We start from the raw sequence: 25,945 nt of genomic DNA on the forward strand, positions 1-25,945 counted from the left end.
TGACCGTGGAAGGTCCTAGATGTCATTTTTGGTGAACAACCTTTTACAACGCTCAATGTCCATAAAATCCCTTTGCCCCCTAGGTATAAAGAGGAATGATAACGAATAGCCCAAATAAAGGTATTTAACACTACCATTGTTTTATGGATATTAAACTTACTTTAATGGTGTACAGTACTCCAGTCAACTCTTTTAACTGCTTTACATGATTTTGTTTTATTTAAAGCAATAGCAAAACATTTATTTTGGACTTCAAAATATAAATAAATGTTCTTCTATGAATGTAGTTATCTAAAAAAGATGAGCAGCAAAGAAGTAAATTATAAAAGTCTGTTGAATAATGAATTGATTAGTCACCTAAACGTCTACTTTAAATGGACAAAAAGTCATAGTGTGTTCATTATAGAAAAGAAGTTAAGCACAAAACAATCAATATATACTTACTGGTGAATGCTGCAGCTACACTTTGGTTATTATCCAAATAAACTGTAAACAGGACTATATATAATAATTACATTAATCTGAATCAAAACTCAGTTCTATGATAAACAAAGGATCTACACAGTTTTCACAGTTGTTCAAAATACAGAAACGCTCAAACTGAACATATTCACTATCTCTACTTAATTCTAATATTATTAGTAACACATTTGAATATTTAAACACTTTCCAATGAGTCATTACACAGTAGTACACACACCATCCTACTGCGTATGACTATTAGAAGAGGTTTAGTTTAAGTGTAAATGTTTTAGTGTCCTGTTTAGATAAACGCTTGTTTGTGATGAATGTGGATGTTGATGTTGAGTTTCAGGGTAAACTGAGAGAAAGTGCCTCCTCCTCCTACTCGGGCTTTATTTGCTCCATATGGTGTTTGACATGGTACCCAGGAAGGGGGGGAAACTGGTGTGGGCGGAGGAAAAGCCTAGTATTTTGTCCGTCCTGAAATTTGATTCAGAAGTTCAGGATCCCTGGAAGACAAAAAGCAAACGGAGGGGGGAGGGAAGAAAGGCAGAGAAGCACGGAGGAGTTTTTTTTTTTTTTTTTTTTTAACAGCGAAAAGAGTAAACTCCAACAAATACTCCGACCAAAGTAAGTCCATTTATACGAGGCATGTTTCTAAAGAAATAAAGTGTTTTCAGAGGAATATTCACGGAGTTGGATTCATTCACATATGTTTCTGAGATCGAACTTAATTGCTGCTGAATGGCCACATAATATAAGGTTTCAGAGCTCCTCTTTCAGAATGACAAATGCGTCCTTTACGCACAGATTCAATGTGGGGCCGAGCGCGTGTTGGCCTCGTTAGCTTTTATTTATCACCAAATTAGGCTTGTTTTCTTCATGCGGCCGTCTTAAGTAAACCAGACAAGAGCGGTATTTATATGCGGAGGGAGAATTGTATTTTTTTTTTGACTTAAGTTGCTCAGCAGCGGGAGAAAGGTAGGCTAGTTTATTCAAAGCACATTCCCCCTACGCGCGTTTCCACATCCACGCCAACTCTGATAACCATATACTCCCCCTCCGACCAAGTTTTTGACCGCGTCCTAATTGCTCTCTATAAAAGGTAAATTCCTCAATTGTTTAGAAGAAAAAAAAATTTGTGCGTGCGGACTCTGCGCCACCATTGGATGTGCGCCAAAAAAACATCAAAGTAAATACTCCACATTTAATGTGCAGATGAAAAGACAGTTCAAATAATGCCAGGCCAACAAAGGCGCGTGGTTTTTGATATCTTAAAGTCCTTTTTTTCCAGACGTTTGTGTCACACAATAACTAGATTTTTACGAGCTTTTATAGAAAAAGATCAAAGTTATAGAAGTAGGCCTAGGCAATCAAAACTATTTATTCAAGTAAAAGTAGCAACAGTCTATTACTAGCCCAATCCTGCATACACGTTTTCTCAGCTGTATGCTACATAACTTGCAACAATATATACTTCAAGCAGCTATAAAAAGTAAAAGTAGATTATTTATTAGGCTACGCCGTAAGCCCCTTGCCAATTGCTTTGTTTAATATCTTGATCTGTAAAGTAACTATCTTAGCCTGGCTGTTACGTAAACATAGCCTACTGCAATACCTACTGAAGCCTTTAGTGCAATACTAAAATAAGTAATTAACTAGGCCTACTCATGTGCAGATCTTGAGTATATGTTTAGTTACTTGTTTTCTTGTTATAATAGGCTTTACAGAAGGGTTAATAATATTAATAATAAAGTATATGATATGCAAAATAAGTTAAATACCTTTCTTTCTTGCTAAAAGTAAGATGAGAAAATTGATAGGCCTACAACTCTTATGTAAATATGAAGTTGGCAACAGGAGACAGTTATCTTATTTTAGCATAAAGACTGGGAACAGAGGGAAACGACTAGCCTGATGTAGGCTACAGGTATCGGAACAACTCTAAAGTTCACCAATAAAACCATCTTATTTCTTTAATCCGTGCAAAAAAACAGTATTTAAAAAAATAACCTTTTAATGTTGTTGCCCCCTGTTTATAGTGATGCTAAGATATGGTAGCCTTCACATCATTTATTTGACGGCTACATGAATAATGTATAATAATATATAATGAATAAAAAGCATGTCAGTGTATTTCCCCAAACATCAAACTATAGTTTTGTATTCCTTAAATTTAAAGACCCACCAGGAGCACATTTTGGACCTGACCTCAGTTTCCTGGCTGCATGATCAATGTTGTTGCAATATGTGCAGTATCTTTTCAATAGGCCTACAGGAACACAAATGTGTTGTTTGGGCTTAATTTACAGTTAAATGCATACCCTTTGGACATTCTGCTGTATACTTGGTTAATCGTTATATAAGTATTATAAAAATCAGATCACCATTTTTACATTTTGTGAGGAAAGGGGTGAACTGATAACAATTCAAACCTGCAAATGCAGCGTTACCTTGCAGAGGAAGATAAACTCTGACTTCCTGTCTGTGATGGTTAAACTCACATCAACAGTGATTTCCTCTTTCCTCACATAAACCACAGAACCAGTCTGACATCAATCCATACAAAGTCCTGATGAAGGTTTGATTTTTAGCTTTGACTGGCGGTGGTTTCCCCTGCCCCATGAGTCCCTGGTTTTGTTGTTTATTTTATTTTCTTGATCCTTGTCCTCTATTTTGGTCTGCTCCTCTAAGGCTGTGTGACTATGAGCACCTCGGGGCTTCAGGACATCAATCCGCAGAATGTGAAGGAGCTCGACAGCATGAAGGAGTCCATCAGTGACATCATCAACCAGCTCCAGGACATAGACCCCACCCGGCTCTCCTTTTCCCCCTTCCTGGACCTGGACACTCAGATCACCTTGGCGCCGGTCTCGGACAGCCCAGAGTCGTCAGTGGAGGAACTGCGCTCGTCCTCCCACTCAGTCTCCGGCTCTCAGCACTCCCTTGAACCGCCACCAGCAGCCAGTCAGCCCAGGGGTGAGTTATTACTGCGGCTTTCTACTGTCTGTCTGACGGAGCTGCAAAATTTGAAGGGAGGCCAGGGCAAATTAGTAACAGCTAAAGACGAGTTCAAATCCACACACACATTGTTTTAAAGTTCAGCAGATGTGCAGATTTTATGATGATGGTGTGACTTGCTTCTGCACATTCCCAGAAATGTCACCAGGGGCTTGCTCGAAAGTGACACATTTCCTCTGTTTATCAAAGAAGCAAAGATGAAACTTTATCAGTTTAAAAAGATACAACAAGCTGGATTACAAACCGGCCGGGGGCCCCCAGATTATCAGAGGACCAAAAGCCTCTGGAGAACTCTCAGTTGATTTTTCATCCTTTGAAAATGTTATACTTTCGTCAATGGTTTACAATAGTGTACTTTAAAGCAAAGAAAGTGCAATTTCAACTAAGGTCTGTGCTGCTTCATGACTTTACCTTGTGGTCCTGGGTTGAAGGGGGTCTAGTTTTGAGACTGTAAATTTCAGATCCAGTTTATAATGTGTTTCTGTGGCTCCTAATAGGTTAATCCCTCCTTGAACCCACCCCTCTGAACTGTCACATCAGACCCAAGTTTACTGCTTTGCGCTGTGCCTGACACTGAGAGAATGACCGATGAGTGAAAGTTAGTAGTTGATTGATTTGGGTATCTGGTTTTGGACTGTGTATTTATACGTGCTCTGGGTTTGAACAGGCTCCGCTCCCTGCCACCAGCAGCCCAACGTTGACCTCCAGCAGGAGCCAGGAGCCGATAAGACGGAGGAGGGGGAGCTGGATCAAACTGTTTCCAGTCCTGTCGTTGCGCCGCACAATTTGGACGCTGCCACGGAAAACTGCATCAGCTGTCCAACCCCGGTCTCTCAGGGAGACATTCCCAACGGCACAGACACACCGAGATGGAGCCCACAATCCACCAATCTGGACTGCACTGTGGACGAGGGTCGACCCCTGATAGGCCCACCGCCGGAGAGCGTGGAGCTGGCCGTGTGGAGCCCAGAGGGGCAGGGAGAGACTTGCGAGGCAGCGGAGGAGGCCTTGGATCGGGGACGATGCTGCTGCCGCTGCTGCCAGTGTAAATGCTGTCAGAGTGGCAGAGTTCCCGCGTTCCTCTCAGTCCTGGCCTCTCTTCTGTGCGCAGCAGGGATCCTCTATGCACTCTATTTCTACGTCCCAATCAAACCCCCCCACTGCCCCGACACGGCCACCCGCATCGTCTTCACCCTCTGCTGCTGCGTGGTGGTGGCCGTCCCCATCCTTCTCGGTACGCTGCACACAGAACACACACCTGCACACTGAACAACAGCCACAAATAAAAGATAATGATTAAGAGAGGATTTGGTTTGTCTGGCCTCATCCTGGAATGTTTCGATGTCTCCTGTCCCCTTTAATTTCATGCGCTTTCAACCTCAGTGCAGCACACGTCTCCCCGGGCCTCTGGAGACCAGAGAAGCATAATTTCCTTCTCCTGCACATAGCTTTATATGGAAACTACAAAAAGTGGTTGGCTGCGTCTCTCGTCTCCCAGGCCGTGGCCTAATTGTTTCAGAATATTTTAATGACTCTGCCAACCTGGGCGACTGGAGAGAGAGAAAGAGGGAGAGAAAGAGAGAGGGCAGGTGGCAAAAACATCCAAACCCAAGTCTGACAAGACCATTTTCCTCTGACTTATTCGTCAAGCAGATGACAGTGAGGAGTATTTACACTTGCTGTATTTAAATGAAGATTAAATCAAACAATAAAAACCTACATGACAAAAAAGATTGAACACAAATAAGTATGCTGTCAGATGAGATCAAGTACAGCTAGGAGTCACTGAAAGTTGAGAGCCGTTTGTGGAAAGATGGCCATGGTTCAAGATGCTAACTGACTTATTTCAATTTTGTATCCCTTGCAGCGATGCTGGTGGGAGCAGCGTGCCAGTTCTGCACCGCCTCCTTGGATCTGCAGGAGCCTCTTCCCAGACGGCGGGCAGTTCAGCAGCTGTTTGTCACAGCGTCCTTGGAGCAGTTACTGCTCTACGTCCTCAATCTGGTCGTCATGGCCACGTTACTGCCTCAAGACGAGCTGAAGTTGGTGCCCATACTTGCCGCCATGTTCATCTTGGGAAGGTGAGGCTCAGGAAATGTACCAAACAGGTCTTCTATGTAATACAGTGTACAATATACCACACCTAGGCCTGCTGTACTTTGAACGCAGTAGTTCTACTTGTAAAGTAGTAAATTAATATAATTGTATTGTTACTTTTATTTAAACCTCCTATACGAGGGACTTTTGGATCTAATTTTTCTTCTGATAATCATAAATGACCTGTAACAGCAAACGACACCATTGGCGAAAACAACTCTATTTACATACTCTATTTTTATATAATTATTATGAATACATTAACACAATTAAGTTTTTTCCCTGGAATGATTTACGGCAGGCAGACTGAAACGGTACTGAATCAAAGTTTTATCTGCTTCACTATCGTCATATTACAATAAATAATCTTACAATGTCACCTATAAAATACATACCTCATTGCAAAGCATCTGCGGTCTCCCTTCATGGACAAATTCACCTGCTTCCTAAACGTGCTGCCGCCGGTACGTGCTTGGGCACTGGTGTCATACAATTAACTACAGCTTTTATCCAAAGATGCCGCTAGAATCAACAGAAACTCAAACTTCCTTGTAGCTACTTTAAGTAAGGACTTTAAATACTAATTTTACCTATGGTAAAGTAAGCGTAGTTTAAAGGTGCGCCGAGGAACTTTCAGTTTTTGTTAATTATAGTGCCCCCTTTGGACAAAAGCAGTAGTGTTTTTACTACGCCAGCTGTTGTTCCTGGTTGAGCGTACCTATGACAAAGGCATTAAAAATAATTCTTTGCACTGATGGTCTCGTTTGCATTAGAGGAAAAATTAGACTGTTTTAGAATTATTTAAAAGTTCCTAGTAGCACCTCTAACTGGTAATTTATGAAACAGGTTGTGAGTGTTTGAACTTGATCTGATTTCCAGTTTTGAATTTATATTTTTTTAACCCTCTGCAGGCTGGTTTACTGGGTCAGCCTGAACGCTTGCAGCTCCTGGCGAGGCTTCGGCTCCGGCCTGACTGTCTTCCCGCTCGTGGCCATGGTGGCTCTCAATCTGTTCCTCATGTACACCCTAAATCTCAGGGAGCCGCTTCTGGGCTCTCAGGACGTCCTCTATAATCAGGTCACCCCCTCTTCCTGGTCAGGGGAGACATCACAGAGCCCGAGTGGCAGAGCAGACATCCTACCCACAGACATCCTGGACGCTCAGTGAGAAGGCGAGGCGCACGCTTTCTTCTGTTCAGAGGAGGAGATCTTTTCCAAAAATAGGCCATTCCTGTGGTCTGCAGCTCAGCACAGCAACAGACGCTGCCGCTATAACCTCTAAAAAGTCTGTGATGGCTTAACTTGTATTTTTGCTCCTCCTATACAGGACTTTTTTTTAAACCTTTTTTTTATGTGGATTCCTGCTTATTATCTGAAATGTAAGAGCTCTTTCCCTGCTAGTGGTGGAGCAAAACCTTTGAACAATGCTGTAGTCTTAAAACATTTGTCTTTTTAAGCTATTCCATTGCCTGTTTTGAACTCCAAGTTCTTTAAAAGCTCTGCTATATATGTGGCTGCATTTGGTTTGACCTCAAAAAACCACAATCAAAGCAACTTCAATTGTCAGACTTTATGATTATTTTAACTGCCAAAAAAGTTTGTACATGTTGAAGACAGAATAAAAGCCATTTGTAAAAAATCAAAACACCAAAAAAAATGTCTTTGTATCTTTTACAGACAGTTTCCAGGTCCTTCAATGACTCTGACTTAGCATCTATTCCTGAAGAAACTACTGTGTATGTTTTCAGCCTGGGGACTGTCATTTAATGATATTGTGCTCTCCATTTTCTGTGGTTGCTCTCCATGTCCACCCTGCCGGCATCCACACTGCAGGTGCTGCTCCCTCATACTTAAACAGGCCAAAACAAAAAAAACAGGAACTAAAGATCCCTGCACTCACTTCTTTTGACCACCATATGATGCAAGGTATTTATGGCAAAATGAACATTCATCAGCCTCAACTGCTGAGATTTCACCAATGTAATGAAAGAAACGGTTTAATATATGCAAAAAGTGGGCGTTAAAAGAAACTGAAAACGTCATCACATTTTAAATATTTTAGGGTGGTCTTTTCAAGCTTTCTGCCTCCAGTCCATGAGATTTTCTCATTTACTCAAAATTAAACTACAAATTAATGTTATTTAAACTTTCTACAAAGGTTGCACAATCTGAGAATAGCAGAGTTTTTATTTAGATCTTATTTCAAATATACTGTATATGCAACAGTGCCATTAATATTTAATATAAGCTATGACCAGCATCGCTCAATTCAAATTCAAACTAAATCAGATTTAACCTTATAACCCAAAACAGGAAAATAATTTGGTCTAAGGTGCATGCAGAGTTAAAAACTGTACAAAACACAACAGAACACATAGTAAAACAATGGCAGTCCATTAAAGTAACACTGCAATACTCAAAATGTATTGTTTTTAATCTTAAAAAAGAGGTCGAATTGCTGCACAGAGAGGAGGATGACTGCTTCCTGTCCAAACTTGGCGAAAAAAGCTGCCTCTGTCCAGAAAAACATGACATAATGTACAACCTCATCTAGTGGGGCACAGAGAGACAAGGGAAAGAGAAGCTGCTAATATTTGGAGTATTGTGTTGCGGAAAATTATTGTTGAAAAAAAAAACACACCACAAAATCCAAACAGTAGCTATTCTGGAGCTTTTGCACACTCCTCCCTTAAATCAAGAAGTGGAATCAAACAACATTTCCATGACACAGGGCCAACTCCAGCTGCTGTGAAGGACTGTCTGATGCAATCGAATGGACTGTGTGGTGAGCTGGTTTTTCAGGGGTTAAGCCTGAACTCTCAGTCTCAGCTGGAGATTGGTTCGACCCGGTCCGTGACCCACAGGTAATCTGAGTTTGAAAGTAAATGATGCATCAAAAAGTAATCGCCAGACGACTTGATGCACCATCAGCTGCTCTGCTCTACAATATGCATCTGCAGATGCTGTTTTTTTCTTCTTTAAAATCAATGGAAAGATATTCATCATCTGCGTCCTCTGGAAGTGAAACCACAGCGTCAGCCACTGAGCTGCTCCTGTCTTTGTTTGGGACTTTGTAGGTTTAATTGACCTTACTTTGAATAGATTCGAGTTAGGGTGGTAAATCTGGTTTATAATCAGATACAACTCAGTGTGGAATTACATTTTCAACTTTGAAATATAGACAAAATAATCAAGTTACAGTTTTTCTCAGTTGCTTTGGTGCTTTTCTCAGATCAGAATGAAAATTCTCATAACTATTAGTTCAACCTCCGCAACATTTAGTCATTTGAGCACATCATAGTAGCAATTTCTCCTTCCTCTGAACAAATTGCAAATGCTTTTGGACATGTATCAGTTGCTTTCATACAATTCTCTGCTGTTTTATAACATTGTCATTTGCTTATGTCATGTCAGTCAAAATGAACTATACTTATGGATGCTGAATAGTCGTTCCCAATAAAACTAATAGTCTTCATTTCATTGCTTGAGTCATTACATACAAAATTGTTGAACTAGTTATCAAATTCTGTCAAGCAAATTTTATACCTTTCTTCATAATTTCTTCCTGGAAATGTCTCTTAAATTGAACAATTGCTCTCAGGTGGACTTCAGCTTTCACTCACGAGGAGGTGTGTGAAGTATTAGTTGTAACCAATGACTTTCCTCGCTGCATTGCAAGGGATAATATCCGTTGCGATGTAGATGAAAATATGTGGCCAGACAGACAGGAACGTCTGGATGTGCTAGAATGATTTACCTACATATGTTCAGTTACAATATGTCCTGTTATATTGTTCACATTTGTGCACAGCTCTACCAAAAGGGTGTTTTTTTATGTTTGTTCTAAATAAGTGACTGAAGTGTATTTTTCTTTTGCACAATACTGTAGAATTGCAAAGAGCATATACAGTAAAAATGTGAAACATACGTACTCAGTGTCTTGTACTCACTTACTCCCCTAACTACAGCAATGTGTAACTTAACTGTAGTTTTCAAATGGCTGTACAAGTAGTGTATAGTGCTGTCTTGAGCATTTTCAGGTAGTGTCACCGAGTTCTGACCTTTTTTTGCATTGGAAAACACTGAGAGAATAAACTGTCATAATGAAAACATGACAAAGCCATTTGACTATCTTGTTCATAAACGATGGTGTCAAGACTTCTCATTATGATGACACTGGCAGTTTCATTGACATGAATACTTGCTTTTGAGGAATAGACTATCCATTTTGAGCAAGTGACATACTTTTGCAGGTTATCCACTAGGTTTTGCAGTTCGCACTAATTGTTGTGCAAATGTTAACAGTGATGTGAGAAAAGCACCAAAGCGACTGAGAAAAACTGTAAGGTCCATGTGTGAGTTTTTCCTAGCTTTTTGATAGACAGACAGACAGACGGACGGACGGACGGACGGACGGACGGACAGACAGACAGACAGACAGACAGACAGACAGACAGACAGACAGACAGACAGACAGACAGACAGACAGACAGACAGACAGACAGACAGACAGACAGACAGACAGACAGACAGATAGACAGATAGATAGATAGATAGATAGATAGATAGATAGATAGATAGATAGATAGATAGATAGATAGATAGATAGATAGATAGATAGATAGATAGATAGATAGATAGATAGATAGATAGATAGATGCATGGATGGATGGATGGATGGATGGATGGATAGGTACTTCTACTTTATTCATCACTGAAGGGAAATTGTGCTTAAAAAACATGTTGCCATGACACCATGATATGTATGGTTCAATAAATGTGTTTGTTATGACAACATACGTCATCAAAGCAGCTTGACCAGAATCATCTCAAGTGAGAATAGGCCTACAATATCAGTCATTTTAAGGACTATCCCATGAGTTACTCTGCTCCAAATATGCTCTTCAAAGCTGTGACCATGTTTGATCCATTTGTTAATTTGGTCGACGCAAAAAGATATATAGAAATAAATAAATATTTATAAAGATACATGATGTTATTTTGGTGTTTTCATTTTGGTGTTTTCAAATTCCCAGTTTTATGTTCAAATAGGCTATGTGTATCGTATGGACACCAGGGAGATTAGCTGTTGCTTTGTAGGCTATAAATTAATAAGGGTTCTTAAAATAATAACATTTAATAAAACAGGCTTTTAAATTTGTTTAGCCTTCAGTCACAAATTGCTGGCATTGATGGAACGTTTTTGAAAGAAGGAGAGAGAGGACATGTCTTTAGTACATTTTGTGGAGATTAACATCCTACACTGTGGAGTACTGACAATAGTAAATCCTTATCTGCTATGAAGATGATTGGCTGCAAACTGCCACTTCTTAAGGCCTGCAAGCATGAATTCCTCATGAACAAATAAAGCCCCCATTGCCCCACGGACATTCACTTTTAACACCTCATGTTCTATTAATGTACGATCACCTCAATCAATGTGTTACATTAACACACCTTTATCGGTCTGCAAACTTTGGTAATTTGCACATTTTGTATAATTCTGCTCGCAATTGTACAGCTCTTCTTTTTAAATAGCCTAAATGACTGGACACTTTTCGCTTTATTTAGGCTACATTTTCTATTTTTATTATTTGGTTTTCTTTTCTCTGTGTATATACAGTAGGCCCTATCTATATCTAGGCAATATCTGACCACCATGGCAAATTCCTTATAGGCTATGTTTGAATGTAGACCTCGCAATAAGCCTATCTGATTCTGATTTGAAATCATTTGAGACAACACAAACATTAAATATTCGGTGTTTTTCCCCACGACAGTCTTATTTCTGGCAGTGCAGACATCATCACAGAAGATAAACGGTGGCGACATAAACCTCGTTGTTATGAATTATGTTTGACTTTCTTTGAGAAGCCATTGACCTGTTATGAGATCAACGCGTTATCAGCGTCACAGCAGCGCCCTCTGCAGCTCACACTCATATCGTCACAGGAAGCAGTCTGACGTAACTACATTATCAAAGATGGCAGCGTTAGCTGGTAAGTGATGTTTTGAATAAAATAAAAAGCTTTTTAATCAACATGCCAGTGTTTTCAGATATTTGTCATTTAGGGTATATTAAATTGATGCACATATAATAGCAGTGCCGTGTAGTTTGACTGTGACGCTGCTCATAATTGTGTCTTTTAGTGAACGCGCACACTGACCTTGCTCTGTGTGTGTGTGTGTGTTAGCATTGAGGCTAACCAGGTTAAACACGAAACGACACATCTTTAAACTAATCAGGAAGGCTGTAATTGCAGTAAATGTGTTGTCTACATTTTGGGTAAACTATACAACTAGATACGTCGTTGCCTTCAGTGTGTGTGTGTGTGTGTGTGTGTGTGTGTGTGTGTGTGTGTGTGTGTGTGTGTGTGTGTGTGTGTGTGTGTGTGTGTGTGTGTGTGTGTGTGTGTGTGTGTGTGTGTGTGTGTGCGTGTGTCTGTGTGTGTGTGTGTGTGTGTGTGTGTGTGTGTCAGCCGATGTGGACACAATAGTTAAACCAAACTTCCCTTGAAAATTTTAAAATGGTTCGGTTTCTACATATTTCCCCCCCTACAGTTTCAGCTAAATACTATTTTAAATGGCCAGGTCAGGAGATAATATCCAATTCGGCATGCATTGAAGTCATGAATCAGCAATTAATACAGTTGTAAATAAATAATCCTCAATTTTTTCACGCTTCTCCTGGTTTAAGAAAGAATTTATCATATTACCCCAACAATCATCAAACTAAGTTATGTCACTGGGGTTAAACAGTTGCCTTCATCATCACCAAGTAGTCTCTGCTGCTTGATAGAAAAGTAACATGTTATGTCAACTGGATGCACCATTTAAATTAGGTCCCTCCTTTGGTCAGCGATTTATTGGACAATACAACTGTCAAATTATTTGAAATGCTTCTGTATATCATTATTATTATACTTTTCCTTCAGTTTTTTAAATACGTTTTATTTTTGCAGCGCCTCGTTTGGCCATGTTTGGCTGCTTTTCAACAAGGTAAGAAAATAACCTTAATCCTGTTCCTTCTTTCGAAACTTTATTTAATCCAGCTCTGATGGATTAACAACAGAGCAGAGCAGCTCCTACAGCTGTTTGACTATTTTAACATTTAAAGGTGTGTAAATGTGTTTTTTCCCTACCCACTTCACCACCTGTATTTCTGGGCTATTGTAAAGGACCCACTAATGACTTCAACCTCAGTAGGGAGGGAGTAAATGCTGCAGACCCCAAAATAATATATGTAATTATTTACCACATTGCAGTAGGTCTTAAAACACAAGTATGTACAATTATTATTTTTTAAATTACAACTTGTTGAGAGAATAGCAAACTGAAATAGACCTCACTCAAAAGCAAAGACTGAAAACATTTGCTGTGTGTTCAGCGCAGCAGGAGCGCTCAATCTGTATGCTGTTCAGAGGAACAGTCAAGTAAATCCTTTTAAAGCGGCGCTAAATTTAGTAAGCTCAGAAAAAATCATTGCACACCCACAATAAAATCTGCCCATCTGTCTATCACACACAATGTAATATTATGAAATAATTAAAATGAATGCTGACCATAGTATATTATTCCAATATTGCCCCCTGGTGGAACTCACTGTACTAACATGTACTGTACATGTGTTGTGATTAAAATATTTATTCAACTACTTTTTCTGTTCCCTTAAGGGTTATTAATTTAATTGCCATTCAGTCATTATTTCTTGCCAAAATTATTTGTTAATGCTGTTGACCTCTTATCCATCCTACAGGCCCATTTCAGTGTTTGCTTTTCAACAGAAGAGTTTGCACAGCAGTGCAAAAAGCGAGAATACCACCACAAGGTGAGTTTACCAACAGTACTCTTGTGTAAATATCAGAATGAAGCACAGACACTCGGTAAACACTCTGCACATGGTAAATATCGGTTCCATCCTTCTGTTGCAGTTTGGTTCCCGTCAGAGGGAAGAGCACAGCACTGGCAGCAGCCAAACCAGCGGCTGTAGCAACCAGCAAGGGGGATTATGTTATCACTAAACTGGACGACTTGGTGAACTGGGCACGCAGGGTGAGTAGAGGAGAGGATGTTGAGATGTATTTCTTATATAAAGTGCTTGCTGGTGCTTTTTTATTCATCACACCAGCAATTAAGAGATCATTACAAAGGCAGCTTTAAGTGGAAGTCATCTGGAGTTGAATTCCACAGGTCTGACCGCCACAGTCAGTAAATCTTCAAGATTGGATTGGAGAGGTGTTAACAAGCAGGACAATTGTTGCCGGAGTTCCTTTAGCAAACACAGCCCAGCTATGTGTCGTAGCAACTAGGAAAATGTTAAGAATCTTGATGACATGCCAAATGCAGGATCCAAAGTGGACTCTCGCAAACACAGACTGAGAGGCATTTATGTGGTATTTGCATAACAAATTCACCAACCATAGCTTCAGGCTCCATGAAACAACTTAATCTCACAAGGTTCATCAGTTATTTAAAAAGAAACATTTTGATGTGTTTTGTTTTTGTTTTGTTCATGCCCTAAAAATATCTTTAAAAAAAGTGAAAAAATGATCTCCCCATCGGCAATCATTTATAATTAGAGCTCGTATATTGATACACCTCTATTCTGCATGTGCTCCGATTATATTGAATAAGGTGACAGTGTTAATGGGTCTGCTCTATCCGTGTTTTGTTTTTGACAGAGCTCCCTCTGGCCCATGACCTTCGGCCTGGCCTGCTGCGCCGTGGAGATGATGCACATGGCGGCGCCTCGCTACGACATGGACCGCTTCGGCGTGGTGTTCCGAGCAAGTCCCCGACAGGCTGATGTCATGATCGTGGCAGGAACTCTGACCAATAAAATGGCTCCTGCACTTCGTAAGGTGGGATTCAACAGCAGCTCCCATCTGCATCTTCCATATTACACAAGTTTTAATTAACAAATGACGCTAAAAAACACCCTGTCCGCTGTCTGAAGTTTAATTCAGTTTTCAGATCAAATAATGGAAAAACTGTTTTTATACACTACTCTTAGCTGTTGTTAGCTACAATTGCTCTCTGTCTGTAGTTATTTTGGCAGGATGGAAGTGCTGAGAACAGTATAGCTGTTTAAATGCTGGCTGGATTATGACCAGGCTGTGGGTGGATCGGTGCACAGGCACGAAGCCTTCCTTCAGCTGAAAGGACAGATTAGTTTCTTTGTGAAACGTTATATAAAGAGTGACTGAAGTGTGTTGTCTGTTCAACAGGTGTACGACCAGATGCCTGAGCCCAGATATGTTGTTTCCATGGGAAGGTAAGTTGAATCCTGAAGAGGATGATATACTAGCAGTGTGGTCCATCCTGTGCCATCCTTATTCCTGCTTCTGTCCAGTGCTCTTCTATCAGCTCTACAACCACTAGCATTTACATGAAATATTACACATTACACTGTCATATTTGAAAAAATTTAACCCATAGAGTTGAGTAATTGTGTCTCTTTATTGCAGTCATTGTGTATTTTAATTGGGTTAATTTTTGCCTTTTAATAGCTGTCCTTATTCCTTCAGTATGGTTTTAAGATCCATGCCTTTTAAAGTAAGGGTCTCATTTACAAAAAAAAGTCCTAATGATTTGTCTCTTTCAGCTGTGCTAATGGAGGAGGCTACTACCACTACTCCTACGCTGTCGTCAGAGGCTGCGACCGAATCGTACCAGTGGACATTTATGTTCCAGGTAAACTTCACTGTGCACAATATGGAAATCGTGAAACTCTACAAAGTACTTTTTTGTAAAACAATATGGTCTGTTAAAATGAGTCTATTTGAAATACACATTTTATAGCTGAATGTGTGTGGAAGGTCTTGTCTAAAAAGAAGAATCTGTATGCTTCAGCACAGTTATATTTTAGACAATAGGGTGTGTCCCACTTTTTTCACAACCCGTGAACAAAACATGGTCTATTAAGTAGGGCTGTAAAACGATTAAACATTTTTTTTAAAGATATATTTTTTGGGCATTTTTATGCTTTCATTGATAGTGTAGAGACAGAGTTGAAATGGGGCAGAGAGGGGAGTGACATGCAGAGAACAACCGCAGGCTGGAATCGAACCCGGGTCCGCTGCTGGCCGAGGCCCATGGGGGGGACGCCCTACCAACTGAGCTAAGGGCGCCCCCCACGATTAAACATTTTAATCAGATTATCACAGGGTAGCTGTGGATTAATCACGATTAATTCTATCATTTGAAATATGCCTGAAAAAATTTAATTTTTCTGTAGGCCTATAGGCTATTGTAGATGAATGACAGAAGGTTGATATTTACATTTAAAATTAGTTTTATTATTCATGGAAAATCCAAATGATCGTGAAAATAATTTAAAATCAAATTGAAGTGAAGTAAGCGATTTATTTATGTTAATATAAGTGTTAAATCGCTCTTTATTCATACAGTGAACACTTATATAGATTGCGTGTTTCACCCGCTCTGCCTGTAATCGGCATATTAACTTTTCGGGGATCCCACTACTGATAACCAAACAGAAGAGAGAACGCTACAAACCGGCACCTGTCTCACTGCCGGTGCAGTGCATTAAAGCCACTACGAGTAACATGGCACGTTGGCGGCCCCTTTGGACAAAAGCGGTAGTATTTTACGGCGCCAGCTGTCGTGAAGCTGTTTTCTAGCTCGTGCTGGGCGTGCGAGATTCAAATGATCAGGAAGCAATATAGTGCATGTCCGTGTGTTGAAAGTGTGAGGGCACCGGACTCTTTTCGGCTCAGTGAGAGTAGTTAGTGACACAGCATCAACTAATGCTAGTCAGTGCTACACACACCTGATTGCAATGAGTTGATGCAGTGTCACCTCACACGGAGCTGAAAGATTCCGTGTCCTCACACAAAGCGAATGAACGAGAGACGGCAGTTAGTATGGATCACGATGAGGTAATGTGTTTATGTTGTTGTAAATAATGACTATTTCAGATGAATAATGGTCATCTGATGATGCTAGTGAGGCAAAGTAAACTTTGTTTTAGTAGGCTACCGCTCATTCATTTAGGAGTAAACACTGCAGTCTAGTTCGCTCCTGTGAAATTGTGTAGACATTGCTTGGCAACGCCCTCCCGCCCGCCTATCACTCTCCCTTTTAGCTTTTCTTCATTGCATTTTCTTTTTTTTCTTTGATGGTTCAGCCCCGTTATCAGTCATTATGACGACAAATAACTGTCTCAAACAAGGCTCCCGCTCCCCTTCCCTCACCTGGAGGGATAGGCTTCTCAAATCGCGTTGCTGCGCCACACTGAAATCTGCGACCAATACGGATATGTGACCATAGAGCATGCACGTGTGAACCGAAAATCGGACTGGGTGTGCGACCAGACCAAACGCTGTAATAAAAACGTCTTTCTTTGCACTGATGTTCTCATTTGCTGTTAAAGGTAATTTATGATTATGACAGAAAACATGAGGCTCTTTAAAAGATATTTAAATGCTACTCGTAGCTGCTTTAATGTGGTGACGTGGGGACGAGGGAGGGGACTGCTAACTGCAGTCACTGACAGGAAGTTAGCTATACTGACCATTCTGCTTACTGAACCTTTAATTTGGCTGTCTCTTTGCTATGCCTCTTGAGCAAATAAATAGAATGGCATTTATTTGGTGTTCTACAGCAGAATCAATGGATAAATGTGTTTATTCATCACATATGTGAATGCCATTAAATTAAATCATTTCTGGTCAGGTTGTGCATTCCTGAGTACAACTTGATTGCTGTGTGTGTGAGAGTGTGTGTGAGAGAGAATCAGCCCACGTTCTGGGAGGCAGTTCATTTGTGCCAGAAAGCCGACGTTATGTTGATGTCACTTAATAATCACACACACCTCTGAAAACTGCTGTTGTTTCCTAAAGCAACTGCCGCCCGCAACACAGACGTGGCCGTTAGCAGGTCACAACATAGGCTAGTGTGCTGCTATGTTTGGCCACTCGCAGCTGCTGATCCTGGGTCAGCCACAACGTTAGAGCCTCTTCAATGCAGAGCGGGTGGATGTACGGGGCGGGTCATTCTGCTCATGCGTTAATTGCGGTAAAAAAATGAATGCATTAATTCCAGAAATTAATCACCCTGCGTTAACGCATTCATTTTTACAGCCCTATTATAAAGACTTAGTTTTCAGATTTTTCTATGGAAAATGTGACCTCAACCCACATCCGATACCATTGTGATGTAATCTGGCCTCATCAACTGTTGACCCCATTGATGTTCTTGTTGCTAAATGGGACAAGAAAGAAAAATGCAGCCAGGCTCTTGTTGAATGCCCTCTAAGAACACTGGAGAGTGTTATAGCAGCAGATTGAAGCCTGTAGGTGTAGAGAGAGATGCAGTCAAACATAGTGTTGTAATGGTTGGGTGACCACATACTTTAGACCGTGCTAAACTGAATTGGTCATGGCTGCCAAAGGTCTGGTCCACATACTGTAAAGTAACAGCTTTTCTCCCCCCTATCCTCAGGTTGTCCCCCCACTGCAGAGGCTCTGCTCTACGGCATTTTACAGCTGCAGAAGAAAATCAAACGTGAGAAGAAGCTGAGCATCTGGTATAGGAAGTGAATGTGTTAAATATGCGAGTGTATGTAAATGTTGTATTTCCAGTCTCATTTGGGGCGCCGCTCCTCCTCCATTTAGAGCTGCAGGAACATCCTTCAATAAAATCATTGTTGTAATCTACACAAAGTGCACTGCTGCTTATTTTCAACTGAAAACAGCAGCGGGCAGTCAGTTTGGTTTTTCTTCCTCTTTAGTTCAGTATTAATATCTGAAGACGGTTTCTGTAATAGGAACAATTTTAACCACAGTTAAGATTATTCTTCTTCTTTATTCAAGTAGTCACATGGACGACTCTCAATCTTATGTTATGTTAAATATAATTTGGAATAAACTGGGCTCGAATGACATTATCGTGATTTATAGGGTTTTTTTCCCCACTGCGACCACTAAAGCCAAGTTTAAGACACTATCCTATAGCCATGTCTCCTGAGATCAACAACTCTGACCTTCACTGCTCTGTGTGTGGTTAGAAACAAAATGCTTCTTTATTGTGTTAACTGTTATTTTGTAATACGTCATGGTCGGCCAGAGCTCCAAGGTAAATTGGACATTGAAAGTAGGCCCTCTGAATAACAATGTGCCTTTGTGCTGGACAGAGCCAAAAAGATAAAGGTGAAACATGTTTATAATTTCCATGTTCTGATTCAAGGTTGATGTCATGTCAAGTTTTGAAAACAAAATCTTCAGCTACTAGGATTTTACACATTAAAATATATTAGAAGCCACAGGAATCACAGTATTTAGTAATAATCTAACTGACAAACTGATGTTTGAAGCCAATCTTGATATTTCAATGTTAAAAAAAGAAAGAAAATAAACATAAAATATGATATTGATTGTATAAACATGAACTTTTTTTTAATATGGATTCCTGAAATTGAAAAGGAATTGTGAGCTGTATGATAGTGGCCCTTTCAAAATGACCTCAAACGCATCTTTGGTATATGGTGGCATTTTACTGTTTAGTTTAGTTTTCTTAACATTTTATATTTTCCTAAATAACTTGATGAAGTTAAAATCTTCAGCCGTTCTGATGTTTTAATCAGGCCTGAATATACACGCACAGCACGTCAAGCTGCGGTGAAGACAATTATTTCAGCTTCATTATCGCAACTGAATGTATCAAGATATTGGTGCCAGTGTATTATCAATATTATAATCAATTATCAATTATTTGCCCACCCATACAGGTTACAACTAGCCTTGCACCGCCCGCCTATGTACTTCCGCTCAATTTTCATTTCCATGAAGTACGATGGTCTGGTATGACCATGCTAGGTTACATCTGAGTTCTGAGAACATAGAAGTACTGCAGGATATCAGCCTACTTTTAGAGATGTTTTTTATAGCCAGTCCTGCAACTAACTACTACTTTCAGTATCAGTTATTCAAATGATTATATTCTCTATTTATCAATGAATCCTTTTGTCTATAAACTGGTACTTTTTTGCCCTGTCAGCTATAAGATCTATGCACATTTCTCTGTATAAAAGTGTTGACTTAACATAAGGTACAACTGTCATGTGCTCCAGATTCAGGTCTGAGATCTACCAGCTGCTGTGTTTCCCCACCTGCCTGCAGCCTGCTGTTGCGTCATTCATCCATCTAATGATTTATGTGACCTAACCAGGTGGTCACTTATTCCCACATGTTCAGATAACATGCACCGTTATCTTATTTTTATCACCATAAATTAAAGCATACTGTGCATTCTACTCGGCAATCTGTTTAAAAGTTTACATATGGTTTTTATTTTTTTCCAAAAAAGCTTAACATTAAACACTTATTCAAAGGTGTACAAAGCCGGTTTATAATACATAGTTTCAGTCCTAACCTCACTTTACTGGTGCATCATTAAAAGTAAAATTAAAGATTTCTGTTGTATAACCTGATAATTTTTTTCATCAACTTTGAGGACATAACAAATGTTTCTTTTTTCCTTAAATGTCCATGTTTATTGTTGTGTGCACAAACTGCGCACTACGTTTGGAGAAGCACACTCCTGACGAACATGCCACTGAGTACTTTTGCATTGATTTGGCATTTTATGCTAAACAATTCCCACAGGAATAACGTGAGTCTGCGGTGATTGACAGTGAGAGAAGAAACTAAAAGAAAACATTCATTTTGCGACTGCCTGGTCTAAAATTGGGATATGCGTGGTGAAAAAAAAACTGGGTGATTTATGACCTAAAACAGATGAGGCTCAGTGGGGTTGTAAATGCAGCTTTGGTAGAGAATCATGTTTCGGTCTGCTGATGTCTTATATTTTCTGCTGCAAACAATAAACGTACAATATCAACAGAAATATCTTGCGTCGCACTACTATACTAAAGACAACACATTTAAATCTAAATAACTTATTTTTTTTAATAGCCTGAGCTTATGAAAATTGAAACCATATGGCAAAAGAAGATGTCAGATTAGATGTATAATAAATACGAGCACAGTGTAAACTGAGTTTGGATGGACTTGGATTTATTGAAATGTGGTAAAACAGACTGAGAAGTTCAGGACGGTCAGGTGAAAAGGCACATTGTAGTAAAAAATAAAAAGTTGCAGCAGTGGACTCTACTCCTTGATGATGGTGGGAGTGATCATCTTATTGAACGAATAGTATTTGCAATCGCTGGGTGGTGCAATGGGCATGGTGGTGGTGCTAATCTTCTCCTTCTTGAAGCCGGCACTGAGCAGATGAGGCACCTGGGTCTCCTGAAAATCATTAACAGAGAGGAGCTGGTCAGCGTAAGGTGGCTCGCACTTGTGCTTTTTTTTTTTTATGTTTTATCATTAACCCTGAAATGATCACAGTGCACACTTCAGGTTGCACTCAACTGAACTCTGATGGACAGATGTGCACTCACTCATAAATATCAATCAAACACTAAAGTTTAAACAGTCCTGTTGAAATACACTTTACAGGTCTGGATGAACACACTTGTTGATTCACTGGTCAATCAATAGCAGTAAATTAATTACTACACTTATTACACATTCAGTTTTAGATGAAGGTGACGAACCTCAAACATCTTCTCAATGTTGTCGTATTTGGTCTTGAGGAACTCGCCCCAGGAGGTCAGGTTGCAGTAGGTGAGGACGCCGCCGGACTTAAGCAGCCTGTGAGCGTGACCCTGCAGACGAACAACCAATTAAATCAATCAGTCCTTTAACCCTAAGCGACAAGACCTCAAGAAGATGGATGTGTATCAAATGAAATATGGTGTATGAATTGCGCTAAAGTCATTAACACTGTAATATGATACATGTTATATGATGCTTATTTTCCACCATCTATAATCCTCTTCCCATGTAAACAAGTATTACAGCAATTATCCTGTTCAAGAATTGTAATCTTTTCAGAACTCTGTAACTTCCTGGGGTTGTTTTGTGGATTTTAACTACTAACCTTAATGAAGTCAAACTGGTGAGTGTGCCATGTTTCCTCTGTAAGAGGGTATGTGTCATACAGGATGCCTGTGAGAGGAGAGGAGGGACAAGGTGTTAGCAGTGTGCAAACAACAATATAATCATTCAATCGTCTTGAATATTCTTATCTATCAAGTAGTTTATCTGTTCGTAAGGCATATGATCTCAGTCAGACCAGTGGTAGAGATTTGTGGCCCCTTGAACGATTATGCATCCTCACAGAGTTTTGCTAATCAATAACTTGGGTTCTGTAATGATTTTTTTAACCCATACTGTATGTGGACACTGATACTTTAACTTGTACGATTTTTATGTAACATAAAGGGATGACACGTTTTGAGTGTTTAAAAAGTATTTTGGAATTGTAAGAAAGGTCTGCTCCGATTTTCTTTAAAACATATCAAAGTGTCAGGCTCAGGATTGTGCACCAAGCAAAACTATGAGCTGAACATCTCCCTCCACATTGGACCAAATTTCCAACACATCCTGTTTGATTTCTTACCATCGAAGTGGTTGTCGGGCAGGGTGGAAACAACATTCTCCCAAAGGCCCTTCAGAGGGACGACCTGTGGCAACAAAAACGATACATTAAACCTGGAAGCAAATATACATTTCCAACAAAAATATCTGTGGTAATCTAATATCTAATTAATAATAATAATGGGTTTTGGTCTACTCCTGACCTTATGTGGCTGAGCCTTGGCCCAGTTCTCCAGTCTGGCGAAGACGCCGTCGTTGCACTCGATGATCCAGTGCTCCTCGATGGGGAAAGACTCAATTTTAGTGGCAGCTATGGCCATGCCGAAACCGATCTCCAGAACACGACCACCTACCAGACAAAACACCAGAAAAATCTTTGTTTACTCTAAATGTGCCAGGATAGCTGTGTGCTGTAATTGTGTGTATGTGAGTAGGCTGGGAGTTTGTGGTATTTTTCAATTATTTGTGACAAATTGATACAGCTACTAAATAAAACAGAGGGGCAGTCAAAAAGTTATTCTATTTTTTTTAGCCATTGCTGTTTTGGGTTATAGCAAAACCATTAACTATACTCTAAAGATTTTGTTAAGGTTTAAGTTTTCTCTCTCTATTGGGTGTAGAGGGAAAGCCAGTTGGTTGTAACATGTGGTTTGTCAGAAAGGTCAAATGGTTTCATTTCAGAAAAGTATATAAATAGAAGAGGGGTAAAGGCAGTTTGTTGTGGGTGGACCCCTTTAAAATTATTTACTGGGCCTTTCAGCCACTCAGTTTAATGTTTATATTTTGATGTTGATCATTTTTGTAAACACTCAAGCAAAATGGAATGGAGCTGAAATGGGTTCAGATAACACACAAAAAGTCCATATGCTTGTAAAAAGATAATTCTGGAAAACATCAACATTACAATGAGCAAAAAAAAATTGTGCAGAATTTCCAATTAAACTATGTTTGTTGAACATGAGAAATGTAGGCTACATTTGTATCATGTTGCGTAAATCCTTTCATTGCACATGCTCGTCCCTTCCCGCATGTCTACGAGAGTGTGTGTGGATCAGTCTATTTTCACATAAAGCTGAACATATGAGCTGTGTGCCTGTACATACTTCTACTTGTTACGAGTAGAGTAACAGCTGCTGTAGTAGCCTACTCATAGAGCAATGTGCTTGTCACATGTGTCCTCACCATTTACCTCCAAATATTGAAGTTAAAAAGCTTAACCCCCTCTATCTCCACACAAAAATGGTGGCTTCAAGAAACAATATTTAACATTTTAAAATCTCTAATATAGGCCTAAATATATATATTTTTAAACAGCAAAGTAGCCTACAAACTGATAAATGTAGGCTATATTTTATATATATGGCCTAGGCTATAGCCTCGCCTTACTTTAATTTACGAGGATAATCAAAATAGGATAGGCCTAGGACTATTTGAATCTTAGCAGCCAACATAATTTTTTTTCACTACATATGTCCTTTTTAAGGCAAATTGTTTACCCATGCAACAGTTGGGTACAGTAGCCTTTGCTGATTTAATTAATAGTGTATTGAGAGAATAGGTTATAGGCCTATGCCAACGCCTTTTTTCTTGAGTTTTTAAAATGTTATGAAGCACATTTTTTAAAGTGATGGAGCCTGGGCCTTAGCCTAATCATGAATTATAACTATAACTGTTTAAGGAACAAATCAATCATTTGTGATATGCCAAATCAGTGGCATGTAGGCCTAGGTTACTTGTAAATAACTTGTGCCCCAATTTCATTATCGGACACACTCCCTGTCCATTAATGGCTTCTATTAACGTTCCTTTTACTCCTGATCTCAAACGGCAACTTTTACCTTTTGAGGAGGCAACGGTCGACAGGGAGTGCATATACGGGGTCTCCCAGCGCTCCATCACGGGCTTGCCCATGATTTCCAGATGTGTGTCGGTCTCATTGTAGCCGGCGCTTGCGTCGTGCCAGGAGGCCTTGCAGTCCTCTCCCTTTGAGAATATAGGCTGAGCTGCGGTGGTCATTTTTGTTTTGTTACAGAGGAGGTAGAGGCAGGGGTGCTGATGGTTGTTTGGTTCTGGTGAAACGGTTTGGAAGAGTGTTCCCCACAAAGAAGAGGGTGAAAGGAAGGAGGCGGCGGTTTATATCGGGCTCAGAAAGTGCTGACATCGCGGGAGTTCACTACAGGTCAATGCAGTGAGCACACGCGCGGCGCACATTCCCAGAGAAGGGAGTGGGACGGGGGCGCAATAGCCACAAAGATCCTATGCGGAAGAGATGCGTTACTCGGAGAAATTTAAATAAATAAGAATGAGGTTTATTGCCAGGTTTACACAGCGTGCAAGGAATTCGCTGTGGTCTGATGGTGGTGCACCGTAGGCTACACACAATGAACATAGGCTACAATAAACAATAAGAAAAGCAACTCAAATAGGCTGCAAAAGCAGCAAATATAACATTTACAATAGAAAGCATAGGCTATAAGAATAATCTTGCAATGATCTGTTATAACAGCTGAAAGAAGAGCTGTAGGCCTACAATTAGCAGGGCCGACGGACTGCGGGGGAAGACAGTCGTGGGGGGGGGGGGGGGGGGGGCACATCAACATTTTTATTTTTTTCGTTGAACAAGCTAAATGTGGGGCCCCGATCTTCGAAGGCCCTGAACAATGCCATTCCAAAAAAAGAAATAATTGACTGGCATGATAGGCCCCTGACCCTTGCAAGGAGATCAGGGGCCTGCGCATGACTTAAGGCCAGGACACACCAGTCCGACTACCTGAAAATGGAGACTGCCGATTCAGGGAGCTCCAGTCTTCCCGTCACGGCCGAAAAAGTGGAAAGAATACATCAAACCGACTGCTGACTTCCCGTACACTCTGCGCTTGCGTGGGACGTAATGTCTCCATAACAGCAGGCGGCGCTAATCTGTATTGTGGCCCGAAAAAATACGGATGCCGGGAAATGATGGGACGGCTCTCTAGACCATAAACATAGATAGAAATACGTATTTATATTTATGGACCATAAAGAGCACAATTTTTAGCAGAGAGTGTCGAGCATGGTGTCGAGCAGTCAACAAGGGTTGATGCATGTGAGTAGGCTACTTGCTGAACGAAACAAACAAACACATTAAAACGATGGCCAACTGTTGTTAGCTGTTTGTGCTACCCGCCTCACTTCCGGGCTTCACTGATTCGCTAGCCCTCCACAAATCAAATTGCTCCAACTGAAAGACTGCCCGACGACATCTACGACGGCCGATTTCACGGCACACACCAAACAGATTTGTGTCCCCGCCCCCTCCCGACTCTACGACGGCGATTATCGGGCCGGTGTGTCCTGGCCTTAAGGCATGTGTGCGGGAGAGTAAGCAGGAGCAAGCCGAATTTGAATTGAACTGGTGGCGAAAATAAACGCAGCAATGTTTCTATGGGGATATTTAGCTGTACAGAAATAAGTGCTGGCAAAGCTAGAACAGTTTAAGACTCCACATCACTGTGGCAACACAACCTATCTATCAGCTCAGACAGCGCAGAGAAAAGTCTGGTGAATGCATGAGAGTGATGGCCATGCACAACTGTAAGGGTAGTGTCTGTTGTATTTTCGTATTCAAATAAACAGTTGTTTATTTCTATAGTGCGCATTGGCATCTTTGAGCAAAATACCCCTGTGACACTGGCCAGTGACCACCTTCATTAAGACATTTTCTGGGGGAAACACTGGCAAAAGTAATGATTAATGATGAGTTGTCTGGCTCAGAGAGCCATGTGTATTGTAAGACCGCCTTTCAGGGGGCCCATCAGGACTTTCTGTATAGGGGCCCAGAATTTGGTGCTACGCCCCTGACAATTAGGGTCAACAACAGAGTTATCGAAAATGTGCATAGTTACAGTCAAGCCCAAAATC

At 40.4% G+C, this 25,945-nt stretch overlaps 3 protein-coding genes across 3 annotated transcripts; 2 read left to right on the forward strand and 1 right to left on the reverse strand.

The window, feature by feature from the left end:
- The first annotated feature begins 985 nt into the window (after positions 1-985).
- LOC307254228 (uncharacterized protein) lies at positions 986-7,125 on the forward strand. The gene is made up of 5 exons (XM_080032520.1): positions 986-1,092; positions 3,157-3,441; positions 4,151-4,717; positions 5,351-5,564; positions 6,492-7,125. Exons 2-5 carry the CDS (start codon positions 3,168-3,170, stop codon positions 6,745-6,747), a joined length of 1,311 nt encoding a protein of 436 aa, XP_079888646.1. The 5' UTR covers positions 986-1,092; positions 3,157-3,167; the 3' UTR covers positions 6,748-7,125.
- Positions 7,126-11,531: 4,406 nt separating this feature from the next.
- Positions 11,532-18,484, forward strand: ndufs7 (NADH:ubiquinone oxidoreductase core subunit S7). The gene is made up of 8 exons (XM_080032352.1): positions 11,532-11,578; positions 12,542-12,578; positions 13,336-13,407; positions 13,511-13,631; positions 14,261-14,440; positions 14,807-14,853; positions 15,184-15,272; positions 18,045-18,484. The coding sequence occupies exons 1-8, from the start codon at positions 11,563-11,565 to the stop codon at positions 18,140-18,142; spliced, it is 660 nt and encodes a 219-aa protein (XP_079888478.1). The 5' UTR covers positions 11,532-11,562; the 3' UTR covers positions 18,143-18,484.
- A 2,125-nt stretch (positions 18,485-20,609) lies between these two features.
- On the reverse strand, positions 20,610-24,180 carry gamt (guanidinoacetate N-methyltransferase). Its single transcript, XM_080033235.1, has 6 exons — positions 23,884-24,180; positions 22,249-22,394; positions 22,068-22,131; positions 21,546-21,613; positions 21,160-21,270; positions 20,610-20,851 (listed from the first exon to the last, which is right to left on the reverse strand). Exons 1-6 carry the CDS (start codon positions 24,059-24,061, stop codon positions 20,711-20,713), a joined length of 708 nt encoding a protein of 235 aa, XP_079889361.1. The 5' UTR covers positions 24,062-24,180; the 3' UTR covers positions 20,610-20,710.
- Between the last annotated feature and the right edge of the window lie 1,765 nt (positions 24,181-25,945).

The sequence above is a fragment of the Ammodytes marinus genome (assembly GCF_949987685.1).
Source record: "Ammodytes marinus genome assembly, chromosome: 8".
Lineage (NCBI taxonomy): Eukaryota > Metazoa > Chordata > Actinopteri > Uranoscopiformes > Ammodytidae > Ammodytes > Ammodytes marinus.

Bases quoted from the DNA above. Each gene is read 5' to 3' on its own strand.
- ndufs7 (XM_080032352.1), top strand. The intron at 13,408-13,510 runs GTGAGTTTACCA...CTTCTGTTGCAG, and splicing joins AGCGAGAATACCACCACAAG to TTTGGTTCCCGTCAGAGGGA. The intron at 13,632-14,260 runs GTGAGTAGAGGA...TGTTTTTGACAG, and splicing joins TGGTGAACTGGGCACGCAGG to AGCTCCCTCTGGCCCATGAC.
- LOC307254228 (XM_080032520.1), top strand. From the start codon at position 3,168: ATGAGCACCTCGGGGCTTCAGGACATCAATCCGCAGAATGTGAAGGAG. The intron at 4,718-5,350 runs GTACGCTGCACA...TATCCCTTGCAG, and splicing joins GGCCGTCCCCATCCTTCTCG to CGATGCTGGTGGGAGCAGCG. The intron at 5,565-6,491 runs GTGAGGCTCAGG...AACCCTCTGCAG, and splicing joins GCCATGTTCATCTTGGGAAG to GCTGGTTTACTGGGTCAGCC.
- gamt (XM_080033235.1), bottom strand. From the start codon at position 24,061: ATGACCACCGCAGCTCAGCCTATATTCTCAAAGGGAGAGGACTGCAAG. The intron at 21,614-22,067 runs GTAAGAAATCAA...CTCCTCTCACAG, and splicing joins GCCCGACAACCACTTCGATG to GCATCCTGTATGACACATAC. The intron at 21,271-21,545 runs GTTAGTAGTTAA...GTTCGTCTGCAG, and splicing joins ACCAGTTTGACTTCATTAAG to GGTCACGCTCACAGGCTGCT.